This window comes from Clarias gariepinus, chromosome 17, assembly GCF_024256425.1.
Source record: "Clarias gariepinus isolate MV-2021 ecotype Netherlands chromosome 17, CGAR_prim_01v2, whole genome shotgun sequence".
NCBI classification, from domain to species: domain Eukaryota; kingdom Metazoa; phylum Chordata; class Actinopteri; order Siluriformes; family Clariidae; genus Clarias; species Clarias gariepinus.
This window is the reverse complement of record NC_071116.1, coordinates 7,776,155-7,798,296: the sequence shown is the minus strand read 5'-3', so window position 1 is coordinate 7,798,296 and position 22,142 is coordinate 7,776,155. Positions and strand designations below refer to the sequence as shown.

At 39.2% G+C, this 22,142-nt stretch overlaps 1 protein-coding gene across 11 annotated transcripts in view; it reads right to left on the bottom strand.

Moving 5' to 3' along the window:
* Positions 1-9,675: 9,675 nt before the first annotated feature.
* The window catches only part of LOC128505501 (calcium/calmodulin-dependent protein kinase type II subunit beta), an 87,051-nt gene continuing 74,584 nt past the window's right edge, over positions 9,676-22,142 (bottom strand). For 6 of the 11 annotated variants that reach the window (XM_053475947.1, XM_053475954.1, XM_053475946.1 and 3 more), the window contains 6 exons: positions 20,892-20,936; positions 18,798-18,846; positions 14,102-14,177; positions 13,814-13,908; positions 12,208-12,442; positions 9,676-11,577 (listed from right to left, as the gene is read on the bottom strand). In XM_053475947.1, coding sequence (XP_053331922.1) covers positions 12,210-12,442; positions 13,814-13,908; positions 14,102-14,177; positions 18,798-18,846; positions 20,892-20,936 — 498 coding nt within the window. In that variant the 3' untranslated portion in view covers positions 9,676-11,577; positions 12,208-12,209. The remainder of the gene's footprint in view (positions 11,578-12,207; positions 12,443-13,813; positions 13,909-14,101; positions 14,178-18,797; positions 18,847-20,891; positions 20,937-22,142) is intronic. The other 5 variants (XM_053475951.1, XM_053475952.1, XM_053475956.1 and 2 more) reach the window with 2 other exon arrangements.

Sequence of the window (22,142 nt, the reverse complement as noted above, 5' to 3'; positions counted from 1 at the left end):
TCTAATTCAATGTTTTTTCTTTAGTGATTAATTTTCTACATTCTAGAACAATACTGGAAATTTTAAAACTATATAATACACATATGGAACAATGTCATTAGGTAACAACAACAATAACAGTCAGTTTTTTTTTTTTTAAGATATTCTGGAGTAGTACTTGCAAGAACAGTACTGACAAGTGTATTTGCAAAACCCATCGAGCAAAATGATAAAAAAGGGTCTCATGAAGACCATCCCAGGAAACCAAGACCAAAACTTACCTCTGCTGCAGAGGAGAAGTTCATTTAGGGTTACCTGTCTTAGGACAACAATTAACAGAACATCAGATTAGAGCTATTATGAAGTCTTTATAAAGCATAAGTAGAACCCATATATCTATAGCAACTGTTCAAAGGAGATTATTGCATATTTTGGATGCCTTCATCATTGTTGGAGGCAATTTAACTCAGCTTTCCAAAAAATGTACTTAATCATAGTTCGTTCATGATTTAGCGGGGGTTGGGGTGGTTTGGTGTAGATGAGGCAAATACTTTTTCACACAGGGCCATGTAGGTTTGGACAGATTTTTCCCCTTTAATAAACAAAATCACCATTAAAAAACTGTATTTTATATTTACTCTGGTTATTTTTGTGTAATATTAAAATTAGTTTCATGATCCGAATCATTAATCAAGTATGACAAATATGCAAAAGAATAAAAAAAAAATCAGCAAATCCTTTGTCACGTTATGTGCTTTTATTAAAACCCATGGTGCATACTGTGGAATAAAACATTCAGTTTGATGCTTCTCAGTTTAATCTCTTGACGATAAACATAAAAAATTGCCTTGTTTTCCATTTATTTAAATTGAAACAAGCTTTGGTGCTTTATAGAAGTCACATGCACATCTTCATTTAAGCTTCACCATAATTCTTGCTATGAATATGCTGCGTGTAGCAGAGTGTGTCTCAGACATTTTTCTTTCTCTGCCTCACCACCTATGTAAAGTTTTTTTTTTTTTAGAAGAAAAAGCATGTGTATTAAAAAAAGTTGACACTGTTAGCAACAAGACAAAGTGGCTTATTAGTGATTAGACCATTGTATTGTTGATAAGTTAGCAACTAAAGACAATAATGATTACGAACATACTTTGCATTCTGACTCAGTGGCCCTTTTGGAACACTGAAGTGAACCAATGTTTATTGTCATTGGCAACCAGTTCGGAATAGCTTGTGAGAAACACTATCTTCAAAAAAAAGTAATAGTAAAAGTAAGAACATTTCCACATGCACAACGAGACAAGAATTCACAGGATTGGGACTAAACAGCTGCATGGCCATTAGAAAACCACTTGTTAGTGTGGCTGAGTTTGCTATGGATCATAAGGATTGCACTTTGGAATAATGGGATATGGTCATGTGGTCTGATGAGACTAGATTGACCCTATTCCAGAGCAATGGCTGAATCAGGGTAAGAAGGGAAGCACATGAAGTGCCACACCCATCATGCAAAGCGGCCACTGTACAAGCTTCTGGACTTATTGATCTGAGGCTGCTTCACATGGTCAGTTCTTGCCTTAGCAATATAATGTGGCAAAAAATTAAAATTCTAAAGACCTAAAAAAAAAACCTGAATACCAAGGTTACTCTGGCAATGCATGCTTTTCTTCCCTGATAACATCTGGGTCAAAGCAGGAGCATGATGAGTTATTTTCACACATGCACTTTCTTGGCATTATGCTTTTAGTCATGGTCTTGTTAAAGTGTAAACCTTCATCCCAGCCTGATATTCTGAGCACTTTGGAGAAGGTTTTCACTCAAGATATCTCTTTACTTTACCTCCACCAATTTTACCCTCCATACTGACTAATCTCCCAGTCCCAGTTGCAGAAAAACATCCCCACAGCATGATGCTGCCACCACCATGTCTGACTGTAGGAATAGTGTTAATAAGGTGATGTGCAAGGCTTGATTTCCTGATTCCAAATATGAAGAAACTCCCAACCGGCTGTCCTGTTCTGTTTAGCAAGGAATAGCTTCTGTCTGGCCACTTTACCATATATGCCTGATTGGTGGAGTGCTGCAGTGATGGGGGTCTTTTTTTTAAGTGTCTCCCATTTCCACAAGGGAACGCAGGATCTCATTTATAGTGAACCTTAGGTTCTTAGTTACCTCTCCAAGGATCAAGGTCCTCTGTCCCTGATTACTCGATTTGGTTGGGTGGGCAGATCTAGAAAGACTGTTGGTTATTCCAAATTTTTTCCATTTAAGAATGATGGAAGCTATCGTGCTTTCAGTGCTTAGAAGGTTTCCCCGGATCTGTGTCTTGAAACAATCCTGTCTTGTGGGTCCACAGATAATTCTCTTGACCTCACGTGTCCAATGCAGACAGTTGTCCAATGAAATCAGTCTCAAGGACCATTGTTAAGAAAAAAAGAGTTGAATACATTTTAAGTTGAGTGTGAAACATAACAAAATGTTGAAAATTTAAAAGAGAAAACCTTCAGTTGGCACCTTATGTTAAAGTGAAATCCAATAATATATTAGAGCACAGAACATGTTTACTAGGTCAAGAATTCTCATTAGTAATAACAATTCTACAGCATAATGAATTATATGACTCAAACCTTGTGCCAACCCTCAACAACATCATGCAATAGTGAGGACTTTTTAAACTATTTTAATAATAAAATTGTAAATATCAGGCATAAAATTTAGGCTTTGAAACCGGACAATGCAATTGATGCAAATGAATATTAAACTAACTATGTCAGATCGGAACCTAGAAAACTTTACTCCCCTTGAAGAGAATAAACTAGATTCACTCCTCTCTTCTGCAAATTCATCAACTTGTATATTAGATTCTATACCGACACATTTTCTTAAACAGATAGTACCAGCAATAACAGAACCCCTGTTAAGAATAATTAATTCCTCACTCAGCATTGGGTATGTTCCAAAATCTTTTAAATTAGACCTCGACCCCTGTCAGCTGTCCAATTACAAGCCAATATCAAACCTCCCCTTTATCTCTAAGATTCTGGAAAAGATAGAAGCGGAGCAGCTATGCTCATATCTGCATAGAAATAGCATACAGTACATGAACTGTATCTGTCAGGATTTAGTCCTCATTACAGCACAAAAACAGCACTTGTTAATGTAGTAAATCACCTCCTATTGGCCTCTAATCAGGGTTGTGTAACTATGCTTGTGTTACTCGACCTCAGTGCAGCGTTTGACACCATTGATCATGGGATTCTTCTTCACAGATTAGAAAATGTAATAGGAATTAAGGGTACAGCCCTCCCCGGGCTCAGATCCTATTTGACCGATCGTTATCAGTATGTAGACTTAAATGGTGATTATTCAGCATGCTTGTTAGTGGAGTTTGGTGTTCCACAAGGTTCAGTTTTAGGCCCACTGCTTTTTTTCCATATACATGCTTCCTCTAGGCAACATAATCCGTAAACATGGTATTAGTTTTCATTGTTATGCTGACGACACACAGTTATATGTCTTAGCAAAACCAGATGAGAAAAACCAGCTTACTAAAGTTGAGCAATGTGTGCAGGACATAAGAGATTGGATGCTAATTAACTTCCTTTTGCTTAATCCTGATAAGACAGAAGTTCTAGTCATAGAACCGCATACAGCTTGGAGTAAAATTTTAGATCACACCATAACTTTAGATGGTCTTTCTGTTCCATTAAGTGCAACAGTAAAAGACCTTGGTGTGATTATAGATTCCAGCCTTTCATTTAAAGCTCATGTAGATAATATTACCAGGATAGCATTCTTTCACTTCAGAAATATTGCCAAGGTAAGAAATATATTGTCGCTAAATGATGCAGAAAAACTAGTTCATGCTTTTATCACCTCTAGGTTGGACTATTGTAATGCCTTACTGTCTGGTTGTTCAACTAGGTGCATAAACAAGCTTCAGCTAGTCCAGAATGCAGCAGCAAGAGTTCTCACTAGAACCAGAAGATACAAGCACATCACACCTACCTTATCTTCACTTTTCTTTCACATTTCGCATTGATTTTAAAATACTACTCTTGACATATAAAGCATTAAATGGTCTCGCGCCACAGTATCTGAGTGAACTGCTAGTGTCTTACGATCCGCCACGCCTACTTCGATCTAAGGATGCAGGCTGCTTGTCAGTACCGCGTATTATGAAAACTCCAGCTGGGGGCAGAGCTTTTTCTTACAAAGCCCCAAAATTATGGACTAGTCTTTCAAATAATGTTTGGGACTCAGACACAGTCTCAGTGTTTAAGTCCAGGCTAAAAACCTTCTTTATTTAATGAAGCATTTTTATAAATAGATGGGCAGATCTGGGGGACTCATGGACGTAGAGTATTATGGTGAACTGGTATGTTTGAATGCTGTCTTCCCCACTCTCCTTGATCACTCAGGTTTGTTGACGGTGAGGTGATTGGTTGCTTTACATCTCAGGAAGCCCTTATGTCTGTGTTTTCTTCTGGCTCTCCCCTTTCAGTTATGCTGTCATAGTTAGTCCTGCGGGAGTCTCTGCTTGCACTCTACAGTAAATATACATTTACAATATACATTATATGACTGTGACCAGACCTAACTGTTATCCCTCCTCTTCTGCTCTCCCCTCCTACTGTATGTTCTCTCTCTGTCGAGCTACACATGTCGTTCCTGAGCTGCCAGTGATCCAGACTCCCTCTGCCCTCCGGACCTGGCTGATCCTTCCTGGTGCCCCGCTTCTGGTTGGAGATCTCGTTGCATGGATGCCCCGTGTGTCATTTTGGAATGCGTCCGTTGTCTGGGGAAGGTTTCACTTTCTGGCCTCGACTAGTGTTGACAGCTGTTTCTCTGAGGACTTGACTTGGCTGCGGTGGCTTGATAGTTCAAGATTGCAATTGTCTCCAATAACTACCTGGACTCCATATTTACATCAATTAACATCAACTGTTATACTGAACTGCCTGCCACAATGTATGAATGCAGATCAATTCCTGCTCTCTGTTTCACCCAAATGAGGATGGGTTCCCTGTTGAGTCCGGTTCCTCTCAAGGTTTCTTCCTAATACCATCTCAGGGAGTTTTTCTATGCCACTGTCGCCCTCGGCGTGCTCACCAGGGAACCCTGCTCATCTTGATTCATGCACACTCACATTCCATACAGACTTAAATAATTCTTCTGATTGTGTAAAGCTGCTTTGCGACAATGACAATTGTTAAAAGCACTATACAATTAAAATTGAATTGAATTGATTTGAACTGCGTGCTGAGGATCTAAAATAAGGCTATTTGATGTCTGCAAAGCAAAGCAAGGCAAGGATATAAAAAGATCAAAATGGACTTGGCTTACAATTTCATATAGAAGCCTTTCATATCGAATTCTATAGCTAAAGGAAGAATGTTCCTGACACAGGGGTGGTAGTGCACTGCTCTGCCCTGCAGCACTGTTTGCACAAACATGGTTTTTAAGAGAGTCATCTGAAGGTAACCTGACCTACCAGCAGAGGTATGTTTGCAGAAAAAAAAAGAACACAAACTGTTGTGTATGTGGGTGGACCTATTACAGTTTGGAGTTGGATAGCATCCAGGATCACAGGAAATGCACAATGGAAAAGTAAATAGGAGAATGGATTCCCGATGCTAATGTGACACAGTCAAACATCTTAAACATACCTTAGTGCACTATATAGCCAAAATGTAGATATTCTACGCTATTCTATGTTTCCAGGCTTTGTGCCAGTTAGTAATCATGTGCCCACATGGATTTGCCGAAACACTGTGTTACTAAACACTGACTTAGTATGGAGTCCCACTAACTCTTGGACCATCACAGCTTGTTGAATCTAATTAACGTACAAGAAGCATGTACAAACTGCTGACTCGAGTGATCAGGGCAAATAAACAAGCTCAAAGGGTTCTCGTTAACCCACCGTGTTGAGATAAATACGCATGTCTCGAGGTCAGCTGCTCTCCAGATAGCACAGTTTATCCTGTTGAATTTGTATGCAATGTTGTAAACAGATAACTACTCATGACATGTTATTACCTAATACAGGTAGTATGGATCAAACTGTTTTATTTAATTTTATTTATAACAGCCGTGGGGAAAAAAACAGCCTTATTCATTAGGGTGACAATATATTTTTTTTATTGGTAACATATTGATAACATCTTAACACATTTCCTTTAAGTTATATGGGAGAAAGAGAGAACACCGGAAGTATAGATAAGAATCATAAGAAGAATCAAGAGAAACATGGGACTCATAGTAAACTAATTATCTAATAATAATAATGATAATAATAATCAGAGAAGTTTCACATAATCTCAATTTACGTTAAAGAGATTATATACAATATTCTCCAAAAATGATACCTGACCGATACATTTTTGAAGGCTCAATGTTGTAGGAATAACAATAATAATTAAAAAAAACTGACTAAAACAAACAAAAAAAGATTCTAAAAAAAAAAAAAACACTACAATTGATTATTGGCTTGATGTTGTAAGAGCAGCAAGGTAGAGCTGTATTTGAAACACAGAACTCATTAATGTCTGCTTGACTTCATCTCAACACACACACACACACACACACACACACGCACAAACACAAATCCCAGTTTTAGGCCATGAGGTTACATCATTCACTCCTTTTCCAGACTCAAACCCTTAAGCTACATTATCTAAAATAGTTGCGAGATCTACAAACACAAAAATAATATTTTTGCTTAGTTGGTGAATTTTTTACTGCATGTTGTGATACAGATGTTGGTGAGCAGGAGGAATGGTTCCATACCGCCCCCTATGGGGAAATCCTCAAATAGGCATTGTATGTGATTGGGGTGGAAAATAATTGAGTAACTGTACTTCTTTGCTATAATCATTTATTATTATTATTATTATTATTATTACAGAAACAGATTTATACTTTGGCAGAGTGTTTCTTAATGCGAATACTTATTCTCTTACTTTTCTAATAAAAAAAGCATTATTTTTTCCTTATATTTTTTAGTCCTTCTTTCCTCATATCAGCGTACATTTTATGAGATACTGTAGGTCAATAAGATCAGTTTAGCAATCATGTAAATTCGTTAAAACTGAAAACACAATTAGTTATTGGTTGTTTCAATATGCTGGAGGAAACTGGAGCTGGAGCCTTGTCTGAACATTTATGGGTTTTTATTTATTTATTTAATTATTTAAGATAATTTCATGTTTTTTTTTTTTCCATTCTTAAAAAACATCTTCGTTAACAAACATGCCAAATCAACAGCAGGCGATAAAACCCTAACCGTAAAGCCAATCAGAAGTCTTAAGTTCTCAGACGTTCTCACAGAATATATCACGCTGGCATCAAAAACAGGACATACGGCACACATGGTTTATACTCTTACAAACCAAAGAATCTGTCCGCATGTCGACACTGAACATATTCAGATAGTTTCTAAACATCTTTACTCTGAAAATAGTTTTCCAAAGACTAGTATAAAAACGAGGCATCTCCTTTGCCTCACTAGAATGCATGAAAGCATGTTGAGATATATTTAGCTCATTTGCTAACTTTAATTGGCTATATTTTACTAAGTTAACCTGTTTTCTTTGCTAATCCTAATTACACTAGCATCTATTCTGGTAACTAACATAACTGGTTACCAAGTGAAATTCCAACCAATGGTAAACATCACTTATTTACGTGGTATTTTACTTGGGATTAATTCATTAGCGCACGATGGAGTGTTAGTCATGTATGTGACCAGCAAACTCACAGAAATTGAATGTTTTCAGGCAAAATGGCGCTGTCACTCAAAACAATCTTAGATATGTAAAAAGTAAGTTTTCGTATATAAAAGCATGACCTTACATAATTTCAGCAGATAACCAAAGTGGCAAAGTCCCATTCTGAAAAATGAGTGCAACGTGGAAGTGCCAAAAATGTGCAGTTCCTCAAATGACCACTAGGCTCCAAAAGTACCCAATCCCCATAGATCCCATATTAAAATATCCAACTTTACAACAGAAATAAATGGTTGTAGTCTGGCACCAAAAAAAAAAACAACAACAACAACCCAACAACAACAAAAAAGTTTTCCGTTGCTAGATTTTCCATTCATGGAAATGTAAATTTTTATGATACTTATTATTTAAAATGATATTAAGATTAAAATTATGCACAACTGGAGTGTGCGCCCAGTTTAAATGACAGCTGCAAACTGTTGTCAAACTGCTAGCTGTGTGCTATCCTCACTTTAGCTAATCAGCTAACTAGAGTCGGTAAACTTGACTTCTCAGCTGTGTAGACCATTCCTATAAAGCATTCTTATTCACAGGACGATGTATAGGTCACATGGATGAAGTTCAATCACATGCAACAAAATGTTAGCAAATTAATTAGCATTACCCCCCTTTGTATTTTAGTTAAACTAAAGATAAGGTAGCTAGCTTGTTGTAACTGAGGTAAGTAGCTGTGTTCCAACCAACAGCCATGCTATGTTTAATCTGCCCATTTGCCCATATATGGATTAACTGGGTTTAGGTGAAGTTAGCCTTTGGCAAGATGGCGGTGACCAGAGCTCCAAAACCACTCTTCAGAAATCCTATGGGTCATGTCATGAGGAGTTTGTCCTGCTCTTTTTTTAAATAGTCTATAGTAAAAATTTTTATGTTAAAGTTGTTAATACACTAGTGCATTTTAAAGTAGCAACTTATCGCCCCCCCCCCCCAAAAAAACAAACAAAACAAAACAAAAAAAACTTAGCCTGCTACGTCCACTTTCTAAACAAGACTTTTGCTATAAGTATAATTTCTCAGAACATTTTCCACCCGTGGATTTGATCCATGCTGAATTCCTCCCAGGTCCATCGCCCGAGACGCTAACATTATGCAAACAAACACAAAGAAGTTCAGATATTGGGAAAAAAAAGTTTTTCTGAAACACCCGTTTCAAAGCTACCTCATGGCACATTTTTAATTATGATCGCCCAACACTGCTCAGACAACACCAAAACCCTGTACAAAAGCATGCCATACAATCATCATGACACGGTTTACTGTGATAGTCAGAATCAATCGTAATCATCATCTTCTAGAAACAAAAATAGTCGTATACAATTACAAAAACTCTGAAAATTCGGTAGCGGTAGCATAATTCACCAGCATTCAGTAGAAAAGAAGCCAAGAATCAAAAAACAAACAAAATAAAAGATAAAAATAAATATAAATCACCAAAAAATTATGCCAAAGTTCATGCAAGTCAATTGCCACCTATATTATATTAGCACTACATAGCGGTTTTACAATATATCTATTTTGCTAAAATTTAATTCTGTTATAGATCTCAAGGATTCCTTGCAATACTAAACACGCAGAAGAAAGAAAGAACAACACTAGTACACTAGTATGCTGACATGCTGCTTCGATTGCTTCGGGGAAAAACAAAACAAAAACAAAGGTCTCACAAAAAGGTTCACTGTTTACAAAGAGGTCTGCTCTGAAGTGATGTATAGGGTTCAGAAATGTACTACAAAACTAAATTCACATTTCAGGACAAAATGAATAACAAAGAAAGAGAAATAAATGTTCCAGAGGGAAAAAAAAAATCTTCCAGTGAATTTCCCTAATAGCTTTAGACAATGAAATAACATTAAAACAATGCATTTTAAACTTAATAACAGCATTTTAAATTCAGTCGCACACATATATATTATCCCTGATTCCCATGCAGTGGCTTTTTCCTGTTTTTTTTTTTTCATAATCTGGGGGAAAACAAACAGTGATTCTTCGCTCTGCATACTGTGGCTCATATATACAGCACTGTGCAAAAGTCTTGAAAAATAATAATCATTAATTAAATGATGGAGATTAGATAAAAAAAAAACGTTTTACTGTGACAGGCTGCAAAAGTGTCTAAAGTTTAAATACAATCTAAAAACGGGTTGTTTATGTAACAACCTCAGCAGCAACCTCATTTCCCCTCTCGTCTGTTCCAAGCACACAGAATTCATCATCACCAGTATACTAATCGGCAACCTAATCATCTGTCATTTTTCTTTCATTTAGATTAATAGGTGGCTTAACAAACATAAATCATTCCTCTGAAACTGCTCAGTACAAAGACTGGAGTGAAAATGAGAGCCAAAAAAGTCCTTCAGAAAGCAAGGAGAATTATTCCTTAAAACTATAGTTTATAGTTTTAGTATAGCGAAATATGAAGAAGGGGTTAGGACTTTTGCACAGCACTGTTTAGGGAAAGCGCTTAAGCTTCCTATTTTATTTTTATCAAACTAGGTTCACATTCAAGAGGTCAAAAGAAGACTGTTCTTTCCCATATCTTTGAGAAATCCATGGAATATGGCCCTATAACACACTTAAAGAAAAAAAAATAGACGGATGCGAAAAAACCCTACTGCTCAAATAAATATAAAAAATGCACAATGATCATACCCTGTGTATATAAACGAATAATAGTAAATGTTGAAGGATTAGATTTCTATAAATATTTCATATACTCTCTTTATCTTAAATGTTAACCTGGTTATCTAAATCCATAATGTGCCTTAATAACTGTATCTCTATAAAATCTTCCTCTAGGATTGTCCCTTACTGTTTTACAGCAACTCATCATCTTCTTCCTTCACTTATAAACGATTACTTTAACAGTGAGTTGCCAAATCGTGACCTTGTTTTTTTTGTAAACTGTTTGCTTTTTTTTTTTTTTTAACAGTGGGACTTCATAAAAACAGCTTTCAGCAGACCTGATACACACATATATAGTAAGACATACACATGAACATGAGACGGATGCAGTGTGAATGGTTTCGTCCTTTTGTCTTATGTGTACGGTAATGAGAAGTCGATTGTTTGCACCTGCGCCATGCTGCCGAAGTAAACCAACAAATAAAACCCTCACTAGATAAAACAATGAATCCTTGCATCCAGGATAACCGTTCGAATCGATTTACACCAATAATTTGACTATTTATACCATTTTTTTTTTACTAAATAAACAATTGAACAACATCGATACTTAAAATTAAAGAAGTAGTAATAATAAAAGGTAGTAGCCATTACAACAATCATATTAATGCTGATATAGTACTTCATTAACACGTGAGCTATTATAGTGAGGAGTGCCCGGGCACACAGGTCATAAGGCCAATGGAGACGAGAGTGAGGTGAGGCAGGAGGGGATTCATGGGGTAAAAAGGCATTGCACAGGTGAAGAACACTGAACCTGGAGTCTGTGCTCATTCTCCTAGACTGATGTACATATCAATTAGCAAGTGTAAGTGAGCAGTGGTGGGGTGTGTGTATGTGTGTGTTTGTGCATTGGTGCCAGTGTTGGGTTATGTTTTGCAGAGGTTTGGGGAGGAGAGGAAGTGTGACAGCATGTAATCGAGGAAGAGCAGTCCAGTAGGTGGAGACACAGGTACAGGTTTTGCATGCAGGTGTGGACAGCTGTGACCAGTACTGGAAGGCTGAAAGCTCCTGAGCTCTCCAATGCTGGATTCTTCCGGCTGTCCCCGCTGATCCTCCTCCCTCTCCTTCTTCTCACCAAGCGTCAAAACACGTCCCACTCTACGACATACACCCGAGCATCAAAGAGCTATTTGAGTCATGCATTTAAGGGGGAAAAAAAAACAGATTACTGTAAATGGAGAAAACTTCATTTGTTACACTGTAGGCCATGAATTTAAAGTAATATGCCACAGCATTGTTGAATTTCCAAATCATTGGTTTCTTTTAATGGACACACTCTAATATATTTCTCACTCACTCTTGCTCATTTTCTATAGCACTTATTCTGTACAGGATTACAGGAGGCTTGAAGCCTATTTCAGGCGACTTGGGGCACTAGGCACGGTACTGTACATCCTGGATGGAGTGCCAATCCATCACAGGGCACAAAAGCATGCACACACTCACTCACACTACAGAGAAGTTGGAAACACCAATTAGCCTACTTTTTATTTGAAAACTTATTGAACTTTATCATTAATAGGGTCCAATTGCTTTGGTTACATTTTTCTGCCAAGAGACATTTACTAAATGTTTATGAAAGGAATCGCCAGTGCCGAGGCTTTGCATGTTACATGTTTAGACATTACATGTAACCATAAACAAATCAAAAACCCATTATGACATTACAATGCACTGCCACATCCCTACACTTACACATCACCAAGGAGCATAAAGTGATGACACAAACTGGAACTATGTGTTCTATATGTGTTACCTTCACTGGAGTGGTGCGGCAGGCGCGCCCGAGCAGTGGAAGTGCACATTCTGCCATTTGGAGTCGCGGCGATGCCACACGCGAGTCTCCTCTGACTGGCTGCTGCGCGGCCGGCCCTGGCCATCCACAAACTGAGTAAGGCGAATGTAGGCGATGCAGGCGGCGTCCTCGCCGATCAGGTGCACGTGAGGGTTCAGGATGGTGGTGTGGATGGGCTTGCTGTTCTTAGACAGCACTGGAAGAGAAGTGCAATAGCTGTATGTTTTGCATGGCATCATGAACATTTCCTAGAACGTTTTTACAATAGATTATAACAGATACATTTCACAAAATGTACATTTCACAAGGACACAAAAGTTGATGGGCATAAAACGGAGGTCAACTCTCGCAGACTCCTCAACGTTAGAAGGTCCATAGGGCACACACCACGGTCCTCGCAACATGCTATTTCTAGCCCAGCTCTCTGTTAATTTCTCCAGAATTCAACTCCTTACTCCTTTCATTAAGGAGTGGAGAAAGTCCAAGGTCCAGGCCGTGTTATGTTTAGGTCGTGATGTCCAATAAGTTCATACCCGTCACTAAAGGATCAGTAACAATTGGGTACTGTAATGCACGAAAGGATCTTGCAACAACACGAGTTCAATTTACACACCAGCACAACTTCCTCCAACTGCTTTAATTACCCCACAGGGAGCATTCAAGATGATAAGCCTGTGAGTAATGTCCTGACACAACTCTACTCCTGGCTGGGGTTTTTCAACGCTCTCTTACTCGTATTGTTAACCAGTACTGGTTGCCCCTACCGCTTTTACCATGACTTCCAGAAATGTTTTTAAACTGTCCACCATCTTCAACTTTTTCAGATCTACCTGCTGGCACAGCAGCTGCTACCTTCCAAAATGCTCAATCTACATCCCTGGATACACTCTGGCATCTCAATTGAAGACCTCCATCTGCTGGCTGTCTGAAACTCTCCAATCTGAAAGATCAGTAGATCAACTTGAGATTCTGATGCACCACTGGTTTCCTTTAGTCTGCTGTTGCTAATACCAAGCCCAAGTCTTGTTGGTCATTATAATGATAACATTATGGCAACTCGCCATATTTGGTTCTCTTTTGCTGCTAAAACAGTGATCCACTCACAACCAGCATTAACTTTTTCAGCAATTTGAGCTATAGAAGCTCTTCTATTGGATTAGACTACATGGGCCAGCCTTCATTCTCCATGTGCATCAGTACGCCTTGGTTCTCCTTCCTTGAAATACTTTGGTATGCCCTGACCACTGCAAACAAGAGCTGCAGTTTTGGAATTGCTTTGAACCAACCATCTAGCATCACAATTGACCTGAGTGCCTCTTCTAAAATGGCTATATTTAATGTTAACATTTACATTTATATTCAGGGATTTGGCAGATGCTTTATTGGATAGATCCTTACACTAGTGTACAATGTTTACAATATAATGGCTGTTCTGTCTTTAAACCTTTACCTGAACCTTCTGCAATTACCTGTGTCCAAGTGTTTAAGAATGTGAGATTGTCTGGGTTGTTCTGAGGTAGATCTTTCCTCATGAATAGCACTATATTGTAGCATTGTGTCCACTTACAGTTCTCAAAGTAGAATCGATGGAAGTCCATGCCTTCCACTAGGTTTCCCAAGGCCTCAGGTTCAAAGGAAGTCAGTCCAGGATCACAGATCTTCCTGTTACAAAAACATCATTTATACATATTGCTTTTGCCAGGCGATCAGTGGTAGCTATTTCTGCACATAGTCACGGTCTGGCCCCGGTCTGGCCCCGGTGTTCCGTGATCAGGTCTGAGATTAGAACACACTTTCAATAAGTTTTATCTAATACTGCGGGCTAATTATAGCACACTATGAGGCAGTGACTCACGCGTAGGCCTCGAAGTCCCCGTTGTTCACAGCCTCAATTAGCTGCTCCGTGATCTTAATGATCTCCTGTTTGCGTGCTGGACAGGGAACACAAAAAAACAGGGCACTCATAGTTAGACAGGACAAATATGAAAAGTTTTTAGTTTTTTTATACAGGAAAAAAAAGTTAAAAGGAAAAGTTATGATGTGCTTTATAGGTTCATAAAGAGAAGGAATGTTTCATTTCAATATGTGTTGGAAAAACACTTTTGGTAAAAGGTACAGTAGCTTTCCGATAATCTTTCAGAATATTATAGACGGAGAAACTTTTTTTTTTCCAATATTGCAGGAAAAAAATTAAAATGATAAAACTCATGCAAGAGAATAAAAGAATTCAGCAACTACTAGGTCCATAATGCAGCTGTGGCGTTCCTTCCACTTCCACAGCCACAGATTAGAAACGGTAAATCATAGACTCGTACACTCACCTGACTGCATCTCATGCAATACACTTGATCCAAGCATTCATTCCTTGGCTTATTCCTTCCGCCCCTCATGCCACTATCTTCTCCTCATATTAATAGTCATGCACATACAACAATCCAAGTATCAATGCAGAACCTTTAATGGAAGTTTAAAGCCAGTCTACAATCCCTGCGTACAGTAGTATCATATGAATGACGAACTTCATCCATGAACACGGTTCAGTCTCTCTCTTTCCTTGGTCCAAATTTACTTCCCTTTATAAGAGTATGAAGCTACAAGAGCTCAGTGTGCTATTCCTGTCCCTTGCTTCGCAGATAAAGCTTAGGTCTTTAGTCCTCTTTCCCTCTCTTTATCTCCCTCCCTCCGTTTGTAATTTCCTCTTCCGCAACAGAGTGCTTAGTGGCCGGGGTTCTTGACAAATCTTACTCTTTCTTCATCGCTAGCTGACACCGGAGGGGCCGGGCTGGGTGCTTTATCAGCCTTGAAACTCTACTTCATCACTGCCGAAGTGAAATGCACTCCATGCAGAGTTAAATATCACATATTAGCACTTGCAGTTCAGGGAATACCACTCTAGCCATTTAAGAAGGAACTCTAGGAAGAGGAACTCTTGGGAAGGTCACAATGAAAGAAAGATGAGGGGAGTTGGGGGAAACTCTAGGGAGGTTTAGAAGGCAGCCCCCAAAACACTGAAGGGGATGAACATGGTAGGAAACAGGGTTAGTTTAAGCCCAGTGACCAGAAAGTGTTGTGTTCAAATCCCAGCCAAAACAAGAGCCACTGGTCTTAAGCAAGTCTCTTAACCCTCCATTGCTCAGTTGTGTTCTAAGCCAACTGCAAGCTGCTCTAAAAGCATCATTCGATTGAAATAAAATTAGCAGCAAAGTATAGTTGGTGGATTACTTTTATACTCTTCCAAGAAGCTGGGAGGCTGAATCATTGAGCATGTCTGAATCTTGCCACTGTGTAGGAATGAGCCGCATGGTTCTTTGCATAGTAAGGGATAAGGTCAGACAGGGCTTTTCCTTCACTGCTGAGCAAAGCTGTAGTTCTGAAGGCTCGACAGACATGAAGAAAAAGTGAGTGGAGGATGAGAAAGAACTATGTCCAGGTTGAAGGGAAAAGGATGGTAAAGATGCTTCCAAGAAATTATCATACTGTATGCTGGCCTCATGTAGTTAACATGGCCAAAACATATGCAGCACAAGGTTGGTTGGACCAATCGCTGGAGTGTGCACAAAAGCCAAGTAAATGGAAGACCTCTGAATGAAGCTGGTTAACAATCTTACCTTCTGGCCTGGTTGAAGTCTTCAGCGTATTAAAGCGTTCTTCCAACATTATGACTCATTGGAAACTCTAATCTAACCCTCATTAAAGTATTCAAGAGACTGATACTGCTCAAGCTAGAGAGTTATCACACGTTAAGCTGCCGAAGATTACCTAGATCCATCAGAGCAAATCTGATCCGGTGCCATTGCAGAGTAGGATGACATGATTAAAGCGTCCAAAAATACACTATTTCTGAAGTTCAGGATGATCTTAAAAAAAAATGATTAAAATAAAAAATTGTTAAAAGTTGAGTAGGATGTCTACACACCAAACCGGAGTGAGTTGACTGGTGGAAACGTACTGGAACTTACAGAAGACTGCAGGGCCTGAAGATGACTGACTGCACTCTGAGACGACCTTAAGTGAGCTGCTGTCTAGGCATTTTCCTATTGAGTGGCGTGAAATAAAGTGAGGAGAGACAGAGGAAAGACAGAACTGACAAAAAAGTGAATCCGGAGTACAGTCTAATGGGGGCTGGAGATGGGATTCTGACATTAAACGACAGTGGGCTAGTTTTGAGGTTACGCAAGTCTTGTCACAGAAATGGAGTACGTAAACAACCCTAGCTTGACTATGGACTTGAATATTGTTCGAGTTTAAACCCAAAATGGGAGTTGTCTACATATATACATTTTTACTTTACAGATTTTCTCCCTTAACTTTAGTCATAGCCAATTCCCACCCATCACTAGGGCACTCACCCATCAAGATCACCATGGGCGTAGGCACGTTTTCTCGGTGATGCATGATACCAGCCAACCATGTTTTCGAACTGCTTGCTCACTCACCATAGGGAGAGGCATAACGCACTCTAAGCATATCTCAATCTACTCCTTCCACTTGCGTCGGCTCACATACTCCCATAATTGGCTAGAGACACGATTGATGTTCGAGTCCTTTGCCCCTGAGAGAGCTCAGCCAATCAGCTCTCATTAGGCTCCCCGGGTGTCAGATTTCCGGCTGCCTCAGCTATATCACTTGAGTTCATAATTGGTCTCAATTGTTTTTTAATCAAGTCAGTGTGTGCTTGTGCCCTGTGATGGGTTGGCACCACGTCGCCTTGTGTCTTAAGTTCCCTGGAATCTCCACAACCCTAAACTGGATAATCAGTTTAGATAATGGATGAGTAGATAGTTGGGTTCCCAAAATATAAGCCACTAGTAGCCTAGTCTGAAGCACCATGAGCATAACCAGGCACTTACTAAGAATGGATTTGTGCACTACATGTTAATAATGTGCCTCTTTGACCTGTTGAACCTGATGAACACCTCTCATCTCTATCAGAAGCCCTTTCTGGCCATCTTTCCAGAAACCAAGCCTAACAATATTCAAATCCTATTCACATTCACCTCATATTCAAATCTGTTTTGTTAATAATTTGACAAACCTGTTCATTATGAACACTGTATTTGTATTCGACCACATCTACAGTGTACATATATGATCTCATACAGTATGCCTGTTCCTACACTGATTTCACTCACAGCCTTTTTTATAGACTTGTTTCCAAAAGTAAAAGTATTACATTCAAGGTGACCCTGTAGTGTTCCTGGTTGTCCCTCCTTGGAGAGCAACGTTCAGAGAGGGACACAGAGGTACAGCTGACTATGGGTATTACAAACGTTACAAAGGTTAGTATGAGCACATTAAATGGGGATTGCACGATGTAATCAGTGTTTGTCTGTTAAGAAAGAAGTTTTGATAAAGCAAGATTCAAGCGAGTACCAACAATAGTTGCAAGGGTTCATGTCTACATGAACATCAGTTCGCTTTTGCTGCACGTCTTCAAGCTTGATCCCATTATTACCCACCACTGTGAACAGAAAGCCAATAAGCTTTTCAAGGAAGACATGTTTTGCCTGCCAACTGAACATAACATGCAGCTTCTAAAATTGATGGAGTTCAGGAGGATAGAGGAAGATCGTGACGACGATGGATGATTGGCGAGAGACGACGGATAGTGATCCCTATGCTCCGCAGACACAACGAGGTCGTCCAGCACACTACAATTATCATACATGAACTGTACAATATAGAGATCACAAATAAGAAAACGTTCAGAGCTCGGAAGCTAATCAGTAGCGAATTCTTCAGCTTTAGTCTACCGCAAAGAGGAGGAGGTGCCACCTTGTGGCGTTATTTGGTATTACAATGTAGCCATATTACTAAACCTTTGATTGTTTTAGTATATTGTATGTTATTAGACTAGAAAAATAACATTTATAAGAACGTAAAACTAATGCACATCTATGCTATCTAAAAAAATGTACTTTTGCAAGGTTAAATTTCCATAAATGACGGATGTTGTGGATAGCAGATTTGCCCATCCCTCTACTGTTGATGTTTTTCGAACCAGCTAGTGCAAATCTACGTTTTCTAAGAAAGGTTCTCTGAAAGTTTGGTCAAATTCTGAATTCATAAATGGTTTAGAAGGAGTGTGACGAGGGAAGATGGACCACAGTGATCGCCTAAGTTTCGTAGTAGTTTCAAGATCGTGTGTCACCTACTTTTCCCAGGCATTTGACATATACGTACAACGTTTCTATGCAAAACATTATTTTTGTGTATTAGCTAGGTAGCTAACTTTGCAAATTTTGTACCTAGTCTATAACTTTAAGGTGCATTTCTTTTACATCACAAACATCATGATAAAGATTTTACATAAATAATCTGTTGCAACAAAGCACTTGTGTCAGACTCCTTGCTTTGTGTTTCTTTTCTGTCTGTCCGTCATGAGTCATAGACACGCCTCCAACAGCCCTTTACTCCGCTGACTGCAAAAAGCAGTGTTATAAAAAATCCCTATCTCTTTTTTTTTTCCTTTTCCTCGGAGCTGGAGAGCCCTGCTGAGCACGGGAATGACATTTCAGAGCTCGGAGTTTGTGTGAAAAGACAAAGCCTACCTTTCACATCCTCGTCCTCGATCGTGGTGTTGCTGCTGTCTGAGGACTCCTACGGGACAGACACACATCATCGATTACCATCTGTTTTGTCCGTTCAGAAACACACTAATCAATAATTGATTGAGCACATGTGATGCTGCTGTACACATAAATAAGGGAACATCATCACCACGAATGGAACTGTATAGAGTCGTGCTCCGTGTGGACGCACAAGGACACTGCAAACACTGACGGTGCTGACGGGAGCAGCTGGAATTCAGCGACGGACGTATTGCTTTATTAAGTGAGGACAGTTATGACAGTTAGCCCAAATCTAAACACGCTCACGATGCATTCAAAAGCTTATTCTCCAGCTGGCCATCTGGTGAAGCTTTAAATAAACTATCTCACTGTTCTGAAACACTTTTCCCAGATGGCAGCAGAGAACACACAGCTGTTTATCCCCCTCCCCATCACCACCACCACCACCACCACCCCACCTTAGTGCACCTACACACACACACACACACACACACCACCCACTCTTAATAGCTCGCATTAATCTTTGACACATACAGCATACTGATGCTTTCGAGCACCCCAACCCCAAGCTGGTGTCATTATCTAAAAGTTCCTGTGTGTGGGTTATCTCCCTAATGCACACACACACACACACACACATACAATTGTTATCGGACTGAGGCAGGCGAGCCAGAGCACAGAGAAACAGAGACGCTCCAAGAAAACCGCACTGCTCCCGAGGACAGCGTTGATCACACGGATGGGGGACAGACAGGATGACATGGTGGTTATTATGAGGCACTAATAAACTATGTGCTAATAAAGAAATTGCTGAGGGAAAGAAAAGAAAAGTTTGAAAAAAACTGGCAAACTCTGAGACAGACAGATGGAGAGCGGAGAGTTTTATAAAAAAAAGAAAAAAGAAAAAAAAATCCCTGCTTATCATTAAAGCTGACCTTGAGTTAGAGGACAAAGGTGAACTAAAGTTAAATCAGCCATGATAAATTTGCTGTCTGTTCTTTGAAATCGTTGCTTGCAGAAGTCTTTACCTCCCCTTTGACCTTTTCCACATATTATAGTGTTACATCCTGGAACTGTAGTGTATCCCACTAACCTCAGGGGACTGTGGCACTAAGCACGGGACAGCACCGGGACGGGCACAAGCACACAGGTGAATCTGGCAAAGCCAATCAGTGGAGTACTCATAAGAAACCTGGCCTACCGCAGAAACTCCAACTTCACTGGCTCTCCATTAACTATCGTACAGAGTGTAAAATTCTCCTCCTCACGTTTAAAGCATTTCATAATCTCGCTCCCTCTAACTTATCAAAGCTTGTTCAGTTCTACACCCCTCTCGCACTCTTCACTCTTCTTCATCAAAGCTCCTAGTTACACCCGTTCCCACTTCACCACCATGGGCTCTAGAGCCTTTAGACAAACTGCTCCACTGATCCAAAAAAAAAAAATAATAATAATAATTTAATGCTTAGGTCACAGTGTGGCTTAACAATTTTTTTAATTTTTTATTCTCTAAACCTGTTCAGATACAAGGACTGGACTGAAAATGCGAGACAAAAAAGTCCTTCAGATTGCCAGGACAAGTATTTCTCAGGACCATGTTCAAAATACAAGAAATTCTGGCTCTTTGGAAGCAAATTATACAGACATTTTTTGATCAAGACTTTTGCACAGTAGTATATTTAGCAAGAGCAATGCCCAAGACTGAGGCAAGTCCAGGAAGAAACACCACTAGAAAATGTCTCGAGACCAGTTCAAGGCTCCCAGTGACAGCACAGGGTTTGAATCATGCTTGTGATGACTTAGACGTGCCATTTGCACATGGATACACTGAATAAAGCACTCTGTACATTCAAAGAAGCAAACAGACACCAAACATAGCTTGGCAAAATTGGTACAACTGCATATTATTCTAATTCCTATTGAATCCATTAGTGTCCGAGAACATGGACGATAAAACACTTTAGAGTAAAAAAAATTAACAACTGAGACGAAAAAAAAAAAAAAAAAACGTGAACCAGGAATGTAAAAAAAGAGAAGTAATGAGAGATGGAGAGGGCTTAGGGAAGGCTGTACCTTGATCCCATCCACTGGGTTATGGATAACAGTGGTCTGAGGCTCCTACAGAGAGAGAGTGAGAAGGGAAGGCAAAAAGAGTGGCAAGACCAAGAGAGACAGAGGGAAAAGGGGCAAAGGGGAAAAGAGGAAGAGACAAAACAAACAATAAAAAAACAAAGTATAGATGAGAGATGGAAAGAGTAAACATAGTACAAGTGTTAGTGGAGAGAAAACACTGGGAAACGCAGAGGAATAGAAGAGCAGGCAGTGTTAGTGCAGCAGAAGTTAAAGTTAATGAATGGAAGTTAATAACTCGAAGTGAGTCTCTGGTTTATAATAGAACAAAGTTGAAGATTTAAAGCAGAAGAACTAAAGCCAGAGAGAAAAAAAGGATCCGTTTTTGTTCAAGACTGCATGGTACGATCAGATCCTAAAGCACTTGTCGAAAAATGACAAAACCTTGTAAAATTATTTCAACATTTTAAGATCAAACTGTTCAGCGTGTTATGTAATATCCGTACATCCCTAAAATATGACTCCATTGTTTATATGCTACAGTAGATTATTATCTTTATTATTATTATTATTATTATTATAGAATAATTTCAGCTACAATAATAAACACAAATGCAGGTATTAAATCACACCGGTTAGTTTTGTGCTTTGGCCAATAGAGTGGCGAACTTTTTCAATTACTATCAAAATCTACATTTGATTGTTAAATATAAAATATCAAGAAAGTCTTAGTCTGAATCATTGTTTTAAATCACTTTGATAAACACTATCCAAGATGGTTAACTCTAACTGATTAATAGGAATTTTTTTTGCTATAAAACCATAAAAAGCCTGCTGGTGAAATGTTTTTGGGGTTAGTAGGAAAATCCTGGTGTCAAACTGAGGCTGAGGGTTCCTTCTTTCTTACTACGTCCTCATTTAAATATTATAAAAATAGGATTGACGTTAGCTGTTAATGGAGCTGGTGAAGGAATGACTGTAGAACATACCGTACACCTACCAGCCATAACATTATGATGACTTGCATAATATCGAATAGGTGCGACCTTCTCTAACCAAAGCAGCGATGTGTTGTGTGTTCCGACACCTTTCTATGGCAATCAGCATTAACCTTTTCAGCAATTTGATCTACACTACTCCTTTATTGGATTGGACTATGCAGGCCAGCCGTTGCTCCACATGTGCATTAGTGAGCCTTGGCTACCCATGACCCTGACACCGGTTCACTGGTTTGCCTTATTTGGATCACGTTTG